The sequence below is a fragment of the Aedes aegypti genome, chromosome 2 (genome assembly GCF_002204515.2).
Source record: "Aedes aegypti strain LVP_AGWG chromosome 2, AaegL5.0 Primary Assembly, whole genome shotgun sequence".
Taxonomy (NCBI): domain Eukaryota; kingdom Metazoa; phylum Arthropoda; class Insecta; order Diptera; family Culicidae; genus Aedes; species Aedes aegypti.
Window position 1 is genome coordinate 219,016,784 of NC_035108.1, and position 16,526 is coordinate 219,033,309.

The following is a 16,526-nucleotide window of genomic DNA, read 5'->3' on the forward strand; positions in this document are numbered from 1 at the left end:
GAATTTTGATTCCTAAATTGTTTCAATTAAGTGTAATAAACAGCCATTCGATTAGAAAATCATCGAATTCAAAAGTCAAATTCACGATATACAACAATGGTTGTGTTTAATTGCATACTATGGTTAGAGTTTATGGGATTTGGTTCGATGGATGGTGCACTCAAAGGAAAAGGAACATTTTGTACTGATTTATTAGATTTATGTCGGATCACCTGTGTCTCAGATAGCAGCAAATTGTTGGCAACTTCATATCGCTTTGGTCTAGATAAGTACTTGCTGACTTTGAATTGTTTCTCCAACTCCAGTAGTTGTTGGGATGTGAATGCTGTTCGAGGTCGCCGATTCTTGCCATATACTGTGTGCTGCCCTGTAAAGAAATGAGAACAGATTGAAATTTAACTGTTTGTATAATTTCATATTTTTTCCTTGAACTATTAAGTATGATATTATATAAAAAAATGATTCTCTTACTGCCCAGAACTGCATATCAGTAGGTACAATATTTTTATATAATTTTATTTTTCAAAACTTGTAAACATGTGAAAACAGCATCATGTAAGTTTGTCCTCCCAAATAAAGTAACAGCACAAGTAACTCCGCTGTTCTCGCGTAACAATTCAAAAGGGCCAATCCTCAGATCGTTGACTCTGAGAAAATTCGATTTGAATATTATTCACCACATTTTCAATTCCTATTTTTCAGTATTCAATTCAATCAATGTGATTTCTTGCTAGTTGAGTGACGATTTACTATTGCTACACGCTAATAATTGATTTTATTCTGAAAACTGACAAAAATGTGGAAAAAATGATAAGTTTAAATGCTTGGCCCATTTTCGATTTTCATCAAGGCATGGGCCTTTTTTATTGGCCAAAATAGAATTTTATTAGCGTGCTTGGCCCAAGGCTAGGCCTTTTCGGTTTTCAATGAATGAGCAAGAGAGAGTCATTGGCCTCTCACCATGCTAAGGCCAATGACAGTTTGCGAAATTTTCCGATTGTAGGCCCTCTTGATGGAGCGAGAACCAATCATTGGCCTTTTCGAGTGGGGGCCAATGAATGATTTGGAAAAAAGCTGTTATTGGCCGTTTTGAAAACCGAGTTTATAACGGTAAGTTTTATGATTATGTTGACAATGTTTGCATAGTTTGTGGGTGTTAGAAGATGCTATCGAATGGTATCAAAACCCGATTTGTTTACAATTTGATCATTGGCCCTTTAGAACTGTTACGCGAGTGTTCAAGCTGCTATTTATGCATAAATACGATTATATGACGCCAGCATTACTGTATAATTACAATTAAGGTTGATTTAAAGTTGGAAAGGGCCTCACAAATGACAAACAGTGATGTTGTAGTTATAGAAACCGTTTTTATGTATTAATTGCAGCAGAGGACAAACTTACATAATGCTGTTTTCACATATTTCCAATTTTTGATATATAAAATTATTTAAAAATATAAAGCGCTATGAATGGGTTTTTTATTGAGCAAGGTTAATTTAGTGCATATCAGTCTCACAGTGAAACAAAACTGTTCATAGTTCAAAAGTTTAGTTCCTATTTCATATGGAATTGGAATAAGTCAACTTCATTTCACGTTATTTCTACATTGTGTTATGCATTATTTTGAACCAATTTACAATAAGCTAGCAATTTGTAATATTGAATTTCATTTTCCTCATGCTTAGTTTTCGCATATGAGACTAGTATGAAGTGAGGGACAGTACCTATATAAATAACGTACAATAAGTAAACATTATTGCAAGATAAGATACGAATATTGTGAAAGTTTTGCTTTACTAACTCTAATGGGCAATAGGGAGATCAAAGATTTCACACAAATTTTCAAATTTAGGGGTGTGTAAAATGTCTAAAAATTAATTGCTTTCCGTGGTTCATATGCTGCGACGACAAAGAATAATGAGTTTGTGAGTTTTACCGACGGTCATTACCTGAGGAACTAAACATCATATCAAATATTCTTAATCTTAAGATTAAGGTGAAGATGGAACGAAGGCGTGGTGGGAAAAACTTTAGAAGGTCACGTCTTTTTTCGTTTATTTATCAAACATCGTTGCAACCACGAACAATAGGGAGGGTAAATCTCTGAATTCACAACTTCTTAAAAAAAATGGGTTTGAAAACTGTCACTAAACAAGGCAAAAATAGTAGAAATAACGTTTCTGCGAAATGTGCGCTCTCTTCCAAGGGTTAAATGGTTAATGTTGATAATTGCATCGAAATGAGCAATCAGTTAGATACTTTATACAATTTTTTCGAATATCAAATAAAAGCGGTCTCGAGCCCAGGCTTTTTGATTCATGTGAGGAAAAAAATAATACCACCTATCGTGATCAATTGTTCCGTGTTTGAAGAATTTAGGATGAAGATCTTAAACTCCATTAGGGGTTGCGTTTTGCAAGAAACTCTTAAAGATCGCGAACTTCTTCTCAAACATTTCGAAGAAAGAAGCACAATTGTTTTACATATGCCGATAAAACTGAACGTTTGTTCAAAGTCGTCTTGAAAGGTCTCTCAAGTGACTATAAGTCACCTGAAGAGATAAAAAAATGAAATAGATGATTTACTTGGATTTTTCCAGTCCAAGTTATTATTATGAAAAAGAGAACCCAATCTGGCGTTCATAGGAAAGCACTTTCTCAAGAATATTATTTAGAACATTGAGCATGAACATGAGCATAGATGACCGTACAATTCGTGGTTGCTATTCCGTGATTGATCAGAACAATCGAAGTTACACGGAGATTTAATGAATGGGGCTTGGGATTTGTTAACCATTCTCAATGTGCACAAATCGAGAGCTCAAATTGTAAAAGTCAATAACGGCGTCGGCCACGTCCTAACGGTCATCGGAGAAGGGGAGGAATGTTAGTTAGACAGCCGTTGTTACAAGAGACCGAGTTGTTATGGAAAGAATACTGGGTTAGTGGGATAAGGTAGAGATCTGGGAGTCACCATCGTCCCGCAGGAGCTAGCGTCAAGGTCGTAGGATCAAACACAACTCTCAAGAATACTATTTAGTTCATTTTGACAAAAGTGATACAAATAATATTGAAGCTTTAGAAAAAGCAAGACTTATGTTCGATGTCCGTGTGAACATTTCCAGAAACCTGGAAGAAATTTCCAGAACCCCACTCAGTGCTGCCGGTGTCAAAAGTGGGGTCATGGTACTAAACATTTCCGCATGTATGCTAATTGTATGACTTGCGGAGGTTCTTCTCACGCTGAAGACGTCTGTCCTGTGAAGGAAGATATCAAAAAGTATGTATGAGCAAATTTCGGGGCCAACCACAAGTCTTAACTTTTAGGATTGCCCTTCGCGTAAACGAATCGTTGAGACACGTAGCAGACAGATGAAAGGCAACATTCATCGTAGCTGAAATTCCGCTGGCAGAATCTCCAACAATTCTCATTTTTCAATTAACGGTCGCTTGCTCAATAATCATACCCATCAGGTAAATTATAATCATGCTCATTCCCTAGCTTATTTCAAAATAAGGTGAAGACACCAGGAATTTTTAATAGCACAAATCTGAAGAACCAACCGTGTTCTTATGAGCACTTCCACTGAGAGCTAACTTTGCCAAAGTAGCAATTTTCGAATTCGTATATCGTGTGACGAGTACGATGATACTCTATGCCCAGAGAAGTCGAGAAAATTTTCGGTACGAAAAGATCCTGGACCGACGGAGAATCGAACCCAAAAACCTTCAGCATGACTTTGCTTTGTAGTCGCGGACTCTAACCACTCGATTCAGGAAGGTCCCAGGATTGCTTTGCGGTCTTCGATAATATTCTTTATCGTAAAAATGCCTGTCGAGATCTGTGTCCATAATTTTAATAGAGGTAGTAGGGTGCACCCGGGTGACCTCTGGCGATTTTTCTTTACAAAAGTAAGTTTTCTCATAGTAAATCCCATACATACTTTGAACGGCTGGCGCTAAATTACAGTTTTACCGATCGCGCTGAAATTTTGTCTCAGTTTTTCTTCTTGGCATTACGTCCTCACCGGGACAGAGCCTGCACATAAAGCTCGTGACTATATAATGAATTCTGTAAGTTATAAGCATCTTCTTCTTCTTTCTGGCGTTACGTCCCCACTGGGACAGAGCCTGCTTCTCAGCTTAGTGTTCTTATGAGCACTTCCACAGTTATTTACTGAGAGCTTATTATGCCGATGACCATTTTTGCATGCCTATATCGTGTGGCAGGTACGATGATACTTTATGTCCTGGGAAGTCGGGAACTTTTCCAGCCCGTAAAGATCCTCGACCGGTGGGATTCGAAACCACGACCCTCAGCTTGGTCTTGCTGAATAACTGCGCGTTTACCGCTACGGCTATCTGAGAATGAGTTTTTACTATGTGATGAATAATTTTGTTCTTACATTACAGTACTAACGTGTTTGGAACATTTTTCAAAATTTCTCAATAGGAATTTCCATATAAACCTACATCGTCTGTGGACCACCTTTGAATCATCATCGAGAAAGCTGACAACTTCACAGAACACTTTTTTATGGTGATGATGGTACGAAAGATATTGGAGATTGGATTATTAAACATTTTAAAATTTTGAACCGCTCTAGTGTCGCAGTAGTTCAAATAATGTACGTTAAAAATGAAAAAAAAAAACTTTTTTCAGAACATTCTCTGAAATATATAAAAGTCACTTCAAAGTATTTTTTTTGTCAAATCAAGCCCATATCAATAAATATGAACATTCTCTTGCACAATTGAAATTATTTTCATTGTTACGAATAAAACTTCTTATGTCTTTTCACTGTTTGAAAATCTCCTTAATAAAGCTATAATAATAATAATGTCTTTTCACTCATGTTTTCATTCCAATGTTAAATATTTTTTCAATAATCATCTAGGAATTTTGTGAGAATTGTTCTCAAGATTGATCGTAATGTTGGATAAGATTCCATGAAATTCGACCCAAAGCCACGTGAGCACACCGTCCGGAGCTGACAAAGAATCCTCCTTGAAATTATATCAAAAACTCGCCTGATATAACTATGTGGAAATTTGGCCAAGATTTTCTAGTGGAAATTTAGACCCGGTTTGTGTGAGAATGTTACTAATAATGTGGAATCCTGATGTTTTAATGTGAATCTTCTCAGAATCCAGTTATGAGCGACATCTACCGAAATTACCGTTTTTAAAGAACTGAAGAAATAGTAGATTAACGTTTCAAATTACCTTATTTTAAGCTTTCTGCTAGTGCACAAAGCGTTTAAATAACAAAAATCACTATTGATGGTAGCTCATTTCGGTAAATGTGTGTCTTCAAAATTTTGATACAATATTTAATTTGTATTCTAAGCTATTTCAGCAAAGACGAGTTTCACATTAATTTCAAATTGGTAAGGTCTACAATATTGATAAGGCCGAGATTTCTCTCAAAAAGATTAAAATTCCCTAATTAATTATTAGGTATTTTCTATGAAGCTTTCAACATAATTTGTTGCAAGTAACCATTGGCGTAGCTAAGGGGCCTAGCAAATATTTGTTTTACTGAAGTAATGTCGGTCGAAATAATCACGATTTTCACGGTGGGGGACCGAAATTTGTACAGGCTCAAAATCCGTACACTTCATACAAATAGTGGGCGTTTTGTATGAAGTGGACGGATTTAGATTCATTTCTTAGATGTACGGATTTCGGTCCCGTTCGGTATATGTTATTTATTCCCATTTCGCGGCACATTAGTGATATTTGTGAATTCCAGTCAAAAATCTTTCAAGAATTCTAGCAAAAAAACTCACAAGGAATGTTCTTTGCGTTTCTTCCTTGATCTTTTCAGGTATTCAACCATGTGCTTTGAAGAGATTCTTCTAAGAATTCCAACGGGAATTTGTTCATGAACTCCTTTACAAGTTTTCACTGAGTTCGTCCTGGAATTCTCATGAAAAATCATTCCCAGACTTTCTGATCTCACCAGAAAATTTATCAAAGAACCTCTATCGAATTGCTTAAACAATATCTTGAGGAATTCCGCCAGAGATTGCATTAGAAATTCTTTTAATCATTTGTCCTGGGAGGTCCTCTAGGTACTTATTATAAATTTCAATTATTAGTTTAAAGTATCCTCCTTTGTTCATTAATAGTTTGTTCATGATTTCCAGGATTGTCTAAGGATTTCTCCAAATAATAGTACAAAAAATTCTAAGAGTCTCACCAAAAATGTCTTCAAAATCACCAAGCAAGGATTCATTCACAAATTCTTCAGAGAGTTCGTCAAAAGATTTTCCAACTTTGTTTTTGAAGTTCTTTCTAAAGTTTCTCTAAAGGATTGTTTGGAAAAATCGCAGCATAAATTACCCGGATGTTCTGCATAAAAACTCTTTCAGGTGTTACTTTAAGGTGATTATAAAACGAAGCCAAACTTCGAATTTTTAAGTGCACAAGACTGGAGAATCTGACAACAGTTGACAATTACTTGCTTGCTGGTGGTGACCAACGGTATAAATTTTCAACGCGGAGCGCTGTTGGGTTCTCAAACCTTGTGCTCTTAAAAAATTGTGGTGAGGCTTCGTTCTGTAATCACCTTAAGGATTTCTTGTAATATTCCACAAGAATTTCATGAGCAATTAAAAATAATTCAATTAGGACAATGTTATCCATGATTTCTGAGAGAAGTATTCCGCAAATCTATTTGTATCTTTCACTGATAATTATTTTCTAGATTTATCTTAAATCAAGGAGCAACATCTTCAAAATTCTCTCGAAAAAATGTTTTTATTATTACGGAATTGCCTAACTAAGAAATATTCAAAGAATTTTCACATTTTTATAAAGTTCCTAGCGGAATACGTTTAACTGTTCTATCCAAAACTCTTCCGCGAAAATACTCAAAGATTTCCTGATTAATTTGTTGAGAGATTTTTTAGAGAATTATATTATTGTTCCCCTAAGATTCTTGCGAAAAATTTAACAAAGATTAATAATTTTCCAGAGATTTTTTCTTCAAACCGCACTTACGACTCTTTTGGATTTTTTTGGAAGATATTTTCTTCAGATTTTACAATTCATTCTTGAATTTCTCAAAAAAAAAACAAAAAAATAGCCACGAGTTCCAACCCATTTTTCCTGACTCTAGTAATTCCGAACAATCTTTTTTGAAGGGTCTATCGACTTTTTTGTAGTCTAGAAGTTTAACACGAAAATGTAAGACTTTAATGAATTTAAATCTTAGTGGAAACTTTTACATAACTTTTAAAATTTGTTGAGGAATTACTGATGAACTTTCAGGAATCAGGAACCATACGTATAAGAATTCTGAAATTTATCGAAACTACTATAGTTCACCTTTTTTTAAATTCTTTGCTTTTTGGAGCATAAAAAAATTTTTCTACGAATTTTCTCATAGCGTTATACGAAGGAAGGATAAATATCACTGTATTAGGTTTGATAGACTGAATGATTTTTTGGAGGAATTGCGAGGGAAAACTGAACTTTTGAAAGCTTAAGTAACATTTTTCAGGTAAACATTTTCCGGAATCAATTTGCTAATAAGGCGCCGTACACAAATTATGCAACGCTTTGGGGGGAGGGAGAGTAGGCTCAAGCGTTACGGCTCATACAGAAATTTAAAATTTTTCATACGAAAAGCGTTACGGAGGGAGGAGGGGGTCAAAAATTTTCAATTTTAGCGTTACGTAATAAATGTATGCCGTCTAAGAAGTAAACATAGAAGGGATGGATTCCACCGGGCGGAATTCGCTTGAAAGCATGGACATGTGCCACACTCCCACAACATTGTTTGACTAATTTCGAAAAGATTTGCAATTAACCAAATAATTTATGAAATAATAAGTCCTCTTGGAAGTTTAAGCAATAATTTTATTCATGCGAAATACTTAAAAAATTGAATCAAAATCAAAGAGAGCTTGAATAAAACACTATAGCCAATTTTGTAACATGTTTTCACACCAGGTTAAATTTCTGCCATGCATTTGAAGAAAACTTGGCCATGCCGAAATTCCTTGAAAGTTAAGCCTTATTTTGCGACAAAAATTCCCGCTATGTAATGTTTGAGAAATTCCTTCAGTAATTATGTCTGTTTTTTCAGTTATTTTTTTCGGACATTATACGAGTTAACCTTCCTTGTGCATTGGGGTCATTTTTGGCCAATCGGCACGGTAAATAAGCTGTAACTTTGTAGAGAAAAGAGATATAAATCTGAATTTTTCTGACTTTTCCTAACTTTTGAAAACGAACATTTTCGTGCTAAAAGAAGCTTTCAGCGACCTCTAGGAGCGGCGCTACAAAAAAAGTGACACATTATGCATTAAGGGTCAAAAATGACCCATGGCTGTAAAACGCTCTCAAAAATCCATTTCTTAACCGATTTTCGTTCTTTTAGCTTTATATGAAAGATATGGAACTTAAGAAGGGAACCCTGGAAATTGTTTGTCAGTATGGCCATTCAGGGCACAAGGGCACAAGGGAACCTGGAACCTGTTTCAGAAAGAACTGGCGATTTTGCTATTCCGTTAGCGCGTTTTTTCTAAAAAAGTATGTTATAATTTTTAATGATTAGTAGTTAAAATAATAAAAATTATAATACAATTTACTCTAAACTAAATTAAACTGAAACAATATATGTTATAATTCAAACAAAAGTGTAACTCATTATGTTTCGAATCAAACCCAAATATAACTCATTTTGTTATTTTCCATTACTGAATTATAGAAAAATTTGTTATAAGCAATTGCTCTCACAAATTCTATGAAAAATGTGTTATAATTATGTTCTAACTAGTAACAAATTTGAAGCAGTTTTTGTTATTATGGTTTTGTTTCAATTATGGTTAAATTTCTTCCATGAATTCAAAATACTTTTAGCAAAAATGAAACAAAATTGATATTTGTAATAAATCTTGATATAATCGTACTACAATATTGTTGTAATCCACTGGTCGGTAGTGGATAAAATAATAAAAAATTCAATACAATTTCCTCTATACTAAACAAAATTGAAACAATATATAATATAATTTAAACAAAAATGTAACTTATTATGTTTCAAATCAAACAAATATATAACTCAGTTTGTCATTATTCATAACTTAATTATTTGTTTTATAATCATGTTATAAATTTAAACAAATTTGAAACAGCCTTTGTTATTATAACTGATTTTGTTTTAATTATGTAAGGACATTGTTACAGCTCAACGTGCATAAACAAAAATGAAATAAAATTTGATATTTTTAACAAATCTTGATATAATTGTGATACAATTTGGTTGTAATCCACTGATTGCATTCTGTGCACGTGCTTCAGCCTTATGTGCAGCAGCCATAAGATACAAGATAATCTCTACTGTAATCCTTACAGCGATTTTTCCATGGGTTCCACAAGCGGTTACCCTGAGATTTCTCCAAGAAACAAATTTTGTTCGCTACCAGACCGTTCCCGATAGAACTCCAGAAATACCAGCAATTCCATCAGGAATATTGCCAGAAGTTCCTCCAGGGATTTTTCCAAGGATTATTCCAGGAATTTCTGCAGGGATATTTGTACAGGGATTTCGCCAAGACTTACTGCGGGAATGTCTCCAGTGATTCCTCCAGTAAAATTTTAACTAGAATTTCTCCAGGAATTTCTCGAACGATTCCTCAGGGAACTTTTTCAGATATTTCTTCTGGGCCACTCAGGCTTCTCAGACACCCGTCTAGAATCACATAACAAGATTATGACATATTGTAACAAAAGCTGTTGAATTAACAGAAGTTCATATAATTTTTTAGTATCAGATTAATTACATGACATTTGTTATATTTCTTACATTGCATGTGTAAGTTGGTTGTAAATAACATCTAAAGTTACGAACAAAAACAAAATTTGCAATAATGTTGTTTTGTTGTGACAGCTCGGTAACACGTTTTGTAATCATATTGGTAAAATTTTAATAGGATTTATCATATTCTATATTTATTTGGCGTTAAATTTGTTATTCCAACTACTAACGGTATATGTTTTATAACAACTGGTCTTATAATAAAATCATATAAGAGCAAAACTGTTATAATCTTGTTTCTTCTATCTGGTCGGGGACTCTTCTTAGTATTCCTCCAGGAATATTTCTACAGGGATTTATGCAGTGATGTCTTTAATGCTTCCTCCAAGTTATAATTCAACGATTTCTTGAAGCATTACTCCAGATATATGTTCATTTGTTTCTCCAGAATATTCTCGGGTAGTCTTCTCGAGATTCTTCTACGAATTATTCCTGAGACTTCCTCCGGGATCGCTCCCGAAATTCTCCTGGAGAAATTCATCTAGGAATTCTACAATAAATAACTTCTTGAATTCCTTTAGGGATTCCTCAAAAGTTTACTTTAGGAATTCCCTCAGGCATGCATCCAGGAAATCGCTACATGAATTCTTCTAAGGATTTTTTCAGGTAATCTTCCAGGAATTCCCCTTCAAATTTCTTTAGAGACTCGTTCTTGGCCTCCAAAAACTCCTCCGGGCAATTCTTCGAGAATCCTCTATAAATTCCTACATAGATTTACCCATGAATTCCTCCAGAGATTTCATCAAAATGAATAATAATTCATCCTGAATTTCATCTGCGATTTTTTAAAGATTCCTCTAAGAACTCCTTTTCTTAAGAAGATGTTTGAAAGAAAATAGATGAGGTCCTGAAAAGATTCCTAGAGCAATCCCTGGAGAAACCTTAAAAAACACCTTCACGTAAATGCTTCCAGTGGACCTTTTGTCCTTTGAAAGAAGCACCACACCAGACCACGGACTAGCATGCAACGCCCAATTTCACAATCGAAACACGTTCCTCACGAAAAGTTTTCCTAACTGAAGCGGGAATCGAACCCACACTCCTTGGTCGATGCGGATAAATGCGTGGTAATTCTTGAAAAAATAGAGTAATCCCTTGAATAATCCCCGGTTGAATTCCTGGAAAAATGTCTGAAGTAATTCTTGCAAGAGTCAATCGAGAGATTCTTAGAAGAATTCTCTAGAGCAATTCATGAAAAAATCCCTGGAACATAAAATATGCTTTTTGGCTGCGTAGACGAAAAGCATATTTCATTAAAATGTGCAGTTGATTGTCTACCAGCCCAACTTTGGAAATCCATGATTCCATGGGGCCCAGATAGCCGTAGCGGTAAACGCGCAGCTATTCAGCAGGACCAAGCTGAGGGTCGTGGGTTCGAATCCCACTGGTCGAGGATCTTTTCGGGTTGGAAATTTTCTCGACTTCCCAGGGCATAGAGTATCATCGTACCTGCCACACGATATACGCATGCAAAAATGGTCATTGGCATAGTAAGCTCTCAGTTAATAACTGTGGAAGTGCTCATAAAGAACACTAAGCTGAGAAGCAGGCTCTATCCCAGTGGGGACGTAACATCAGAAAGAAGATTCCATGAAGAGATTTAACAAAAAAATCAATGTAAAGCATTTACTGGAGGAATATATGTAGAGATTTTCGTAAAATAATCCATGAAGTAGTTCTTAGCATAATGTATGACTTAATTCCTGCAGGAATTCATAGGAGAATCACTGAAGGAATTTCAAGAAGAACTTTTAGAGGAATCCCTATTGGTGGTTCAGAACGAGTCCCAGTCAGTCTGGAGAAATTATTAAAATAATTCATGTCGCGATTTTCCTTTTGGTAACTCTGGGAGAATTCCTCCAAGAAATTCTTGAGGAATTTGTAAGTTGAGAAACACTTGTAAAAATTCCTGGTAGAATCCCTGGAGTAATTTCGGGAGGAATCCAAGAATTTTCGGAATAATTCCTGGAAGCATCTTGAGAGGACTACTTGGAGATATCTTTGTATGTTTCCGTGGAGGAATCATCAGAAAAATTCTGAAGAAATCACTAGATACAGTGAGAGGCAAAATAAAGTGCCCACCTTACCAGTTTTCGAATTTCTCTCATTGATTTGGTTCAAATTAAAGTTAACACACCTAAATCTTTTGTGATATTTTATTTTTGATGTTCTTTTAAAGTTGCACTTACGAAATTTTGATAAAAAAAAGAATTTTACTTAAAGAAAAAGAAAATCAATTTGTATTGAAAAAAAAGTAGTGACAAAAATAAGTGCCCACTTCCTTCTTGGCCCCAGAAAAGATGATTTAAGAAAAATAAAAAGCAATTTAATAGTTAATGTGTCCTCCTTTGGCCTTAAGGACTTGCTGGAGGCTCTTCGGCATGCTTTTCACCAGGTTTTGTAGGTGTTGTGGATCTAGTTCTTCCCAGGCGCGCTCCAAGGCTTCAAAATAATTATTTTTGTTGGTAACACCAGTTTTTTCAACCCTAGCATCGAGAATCGCCCACAAATTCTCGATGGGGTTGAGGTCTGGGCTTTGTGGAGGCCATTCCAGCGGTTTAATCCGACAAGACCGGAAAAAAGACTTGGTCTTCTTTCCAGTATGCTTCGGGTCGTTGTTCTAGAGAAATATGAATTTCTCTTCAAGGCCCGTCTGGATCAGCGAAACCTCCAGATTTTCCAGCAAGATGTTAATGTAGGAATCTGCCATCATTATTCCGTCGATTTTCACGAGGTTTTCTACTCCACTCCATGAAAAACACCCCCAGACCATCACATTTCCTCCTCCATGCTTCACCGTTCCTTGGATGTGGTGCTCTGCATCACACACGAGCCCGCCGCTCTCGGTTAGACAGCTCGAGCTTCAGGAGCGCCACATCCAAGGAACGGTGACGCATGGAAGTGTGATGTGATGAAATGTGATGGTCTGGGTCAGTGCGCATCGTACCTTCGTGCTGTGCGTACACGAATTCTCTCTGCTCTTGGAAGTTTTCTTAAAAACTACCTAAAGCAATAAAACAGTACTTTTCAGTGCTACACAAACAGTACTTTTCAGTGCTAAAATTAAAAACGGTACTTTTCAGTGCTACTTAAACAGTACTTTTCAGTACTATTTTTTCTACTATTGATCCCTTTACGATCCTTGTTTGGACCCGTGCCTTCGATTTTTCGTTGGACCCGTTGGCGAAAGCTAGCGGTGGTAATCCTTCTTGGACACCGTCTAGGGAAAAAACCTCTCGAAGGTCACGTCTTTCTCGTTTATTAACTAAACATGGTATCAACAACTAACAAAAGGAAGGGTGAATCTCTGAATTCACTACTTCCTTCCAAAAAAGTGGGTTTTAAAAACTGTCACTACACGTGGCAAGAATGGAAGAAAGGACGCTTCCCCGGAATGTGAAGTTTCTTCCAAGGGTGAAATGAATAATTGTATTGAAATGAGCAATCAGTTCGATGCTCTAGACAAATTTTCCGAACACCAAATCGAAGCAGCCTCTAGCCCAGGCTCTTTGATTCAAGTGAGGAAGCAAAGAGTGCCGCCTATCGTGGTCAGTTGTTCCGAATTTGGGGGTTTTAGGCAGGAGATCTTGAACTCCATTAGGGGAATCAAGGTTTCCTTCCAAATCGCAAAGAAAGGAGACTGTCGCGTTTTGCCGGAAACTCTTAAAGATCGCGAACTTCTTCTCAGATATCTTGAAGAGAAGAAGCACAAATTTTTTACTTATGACGACAAAACTGAACGTTTGTTCAAAGTCGTCTTGAAAGGTCTCTCAAGTGACTATAAGTCACCTGAAGAGATCAAAAATGGAATAAATGATTTACTTGGATTTTCACCAGTCCAAGTAATCATTATGAAAAAGAGAACCCAATCTGGCATTGTTCGGAAAGGGCTTTCTCAAGAATATTATTTAGTTCACTTTAACAAAAAAGAACTAAATAATATTAAAGCTTTAGAAAAAGCTAAACTTATGTTCGATGTCCGTGTGACGTGGGAACATTTCCAGAAACCTGGAGGAAATTACCAGAACCCCACTCAGTGCCGTCGGTGCCAAAAGTGGGGTCATGGTACAAAAAATTGTCGCATGGATGCTAAATGCATGATTTGCGGAGGTTCTTCTCACGCTAAGGACGACTGTCCTGTGAAAGAAGATACCAGAAAATTTCAATGCGCCAATTGCAAGGGCCCTCACAAAGCTAACTTTTGGGAATGCATTTCACGCAAAAGAGTCGTTGAGGCTCGTGCCAAGCAGATGAAAGATAATATCCGTTACGATAACGGTCGTTTCCGGAATTTGCCTGGTAGAGTATCGAACAATGCTCATTTTTCAGTTAACGATCGCTTGATTAGGAATCATACCCACCAGGAAGATCATAATCATGCTCATTCACAAACAAATTTTAATCCGTCGGGTAGCCGTTCGAATCTTTCAATTTCGAATGTATCTACCCACGGTAAATCCTTTGCCGATATCGTAGCAGGTAATTTGAACTCTTCCCCTGTTCGTTCCATGAGTACCCATTCTACTTGTTTCAAATCAAATGGAAAAAACCCTACCGCCACAGGTAACTCCTACCCCGCTTCTTCGTCTACCGAAAATTCCAATGGGAAATCATCAGATGATATGTCTGCCTCTGATTTTAATTTTCTAACTGAACAATTGAATCTAATGATTGATGCAATGTTCAAAGCCACCACTATGACTGAAGCAGTCCAAGTAGGTGTAAAATTTACAAATAAAATTGTTATTGGATTACGTTTTTCTAATGGATCCAAATAATAATTTAAATATTTTAAATTGGAATGCTCGTTCTCTGAATGGTAAAGAGGACGAGCTGTTTAATTTTCTTACAGCTAATAAAGTGCATATAGCAGTTATTACCGAAACTCATTTAAAACCTGGATCCAAATTTAAAAAAGATCCTAACTTTTTTGTTTATCGTAATGATCGACTTGATGGGGCATGTGGGGGAGTTGCAATCATCATTCATAGGCGTATAAAACATCAACTGTTTTCGTCATTTGAAACTAAAGTTTTTGAAACTTTAGGTGTTTCTGTTGAAACACAGTTTGGTAAATATACTTTCATAGCTGCCTATTTGCCTTTTCAATGCTCTGGACAGCAAGTTAATTGGCTTCAAACTGACTTGCGAAAATTGACTCGCAATAAGTCAAAATTTTTTGTCATTGGTGACTTTAATGCCAAACATCGGTCATGGAATAATTCTCAAAGTAATTCCAACGGCAGAATTTTATTTGATGAGTGCTCTTCAGGATATTTCTCAATTCAATACCCTGATAGCCCTACATGTTTTTCCTCTTCTAGAAATCCATCTACGATTGACTTGGTCTTAACCGACTCTAGTCATCTTTGTAGCCAATTAGTTACTCAGGCTGATTTTGATTCTGATCATGTCCCTGTTACATTTCAAATATCGCATGAAGCGATTCTCAATCCTATCAGCTCCACTTTCAATTATATACGAGCCGACTGGAATATATATGAAACGTATGTTGACTCTAATCTTGATGTTAACATTTCTTTAGAAACTAAAATTGATATTGACAATGCTCTTGAAACTTTAACAAATTCCATTGTTGAAGCCAGGAACATTGCAATTCCAAAATGTGAAGTAAAATTTGAATCCGTGATTATAGACGATGATCTTAAACTCTTGATCCGTCTTAAAAACGTGAGGAGAAGGCAATTTCAACGCACTCGTGATCCTGCTATGAAAATTATATGGCAGGATTTGCAGAAAGAAATCAAGAAACGTTTTGCAGATTTAAGAAACAAAAATTTTGAAAATAAAATTTCTCAATTGGACCCCGGCACTAAGCCCTTTTGGAAATTATCTAAAATCTTGAAAAAACCTCAGAAGCCTATACCGGCATTGAAAGAGGAAAACAAATTATTACTAACTAATTGCGAAAAAGCTCAAAAACTTGCTATGCAGTTTGAAAGTGCTCACAATTTTAATTTAGGACTTACTAGTCCAATTGAAAATGAAGTTACTCAGGAGTTCGAAAATATTCTCAATCAAGAGAACGTTTTCGAAAATGCCTGGGAGACTGATTTGGAAGAAGTGAGAACTATTATTAAAAAATTCAAAAATATGAAAGCTCCTGGCGATGATGGAATTTTCTACATCCTCATCAAGAAACTTCCAGAAAGTAGCTTATCATTTTTAGTTGATATATTTAACAAATGTTTTCAATTAGCATATTTTCCTGACAAATGGAAAAATGCTAAGGTTGTTCCAATTTTAAAACCAGACAAAAATCCTGCAGAAGCTTCTAGCTATCGTCCAATCAGTTTGCTTTCCTCCATCAGTAAACTTTTTGAAAAGGTTATTTTGAACAGAATGATGGCCCACATCAACGAAAATTCAATTTTTGCTAATGAACAGTTCGGATTCCGCCATGGACATTCGACCACTCATCAACTTTTACGTGTAACAAATTTGATCCGTTCCAACAAATCTGAAGGCTACTCTACTGGTCTTGCTCTTCTAGACATAGAAAAAGCATTCGACAGTGTTTGGCATGAAGGTTTGATTGTAAAATTGAAAAATTTTAATTTTCCAACATACATTGTTAGAATAATTCAAAGTTATCTGTCAAATCGTACACTTCAGGTTAATTATCAGAACTCCAGATCTGAAAGACTTCCTGTAAGAGCTGGTGTTCCCCA

The 16,526-nt window shown here is 35.9% G+C and overlaps 1 protein-coding gene across 3 annotated transcripts in view; it reads right to left on the reverse strand.

The window, feature by feature from the left end:
• Positions 1 to 16,526, reverse strand: part of LOC5576378 (homeobox protein Hox-C3a) — a 94,768-nt gene that overhangs the window by 602 nt on the left and 77,640 nt on the right. For 2 of the 3 annotated variants that reach the window (XR_002500323.1, XM_001662551.2), the window contains exon 4: positions 213 to 367. Coding sequence is in view for 1 of the 3 variants with exons in the window: in XM_001662551.2 (XP_001662601.2) it covers positions 213 to 367 (155 nt within the window). In the remaining 2 variants the exon portion in view is untranslated. Of the gene's footprint in view, positions 1 to 212; positions 368 to 471; positions 631 to 16,526 lie in introns of those variants that run through there. The other variant, XR_002500322.1, reaches the window with a different exon arrangement.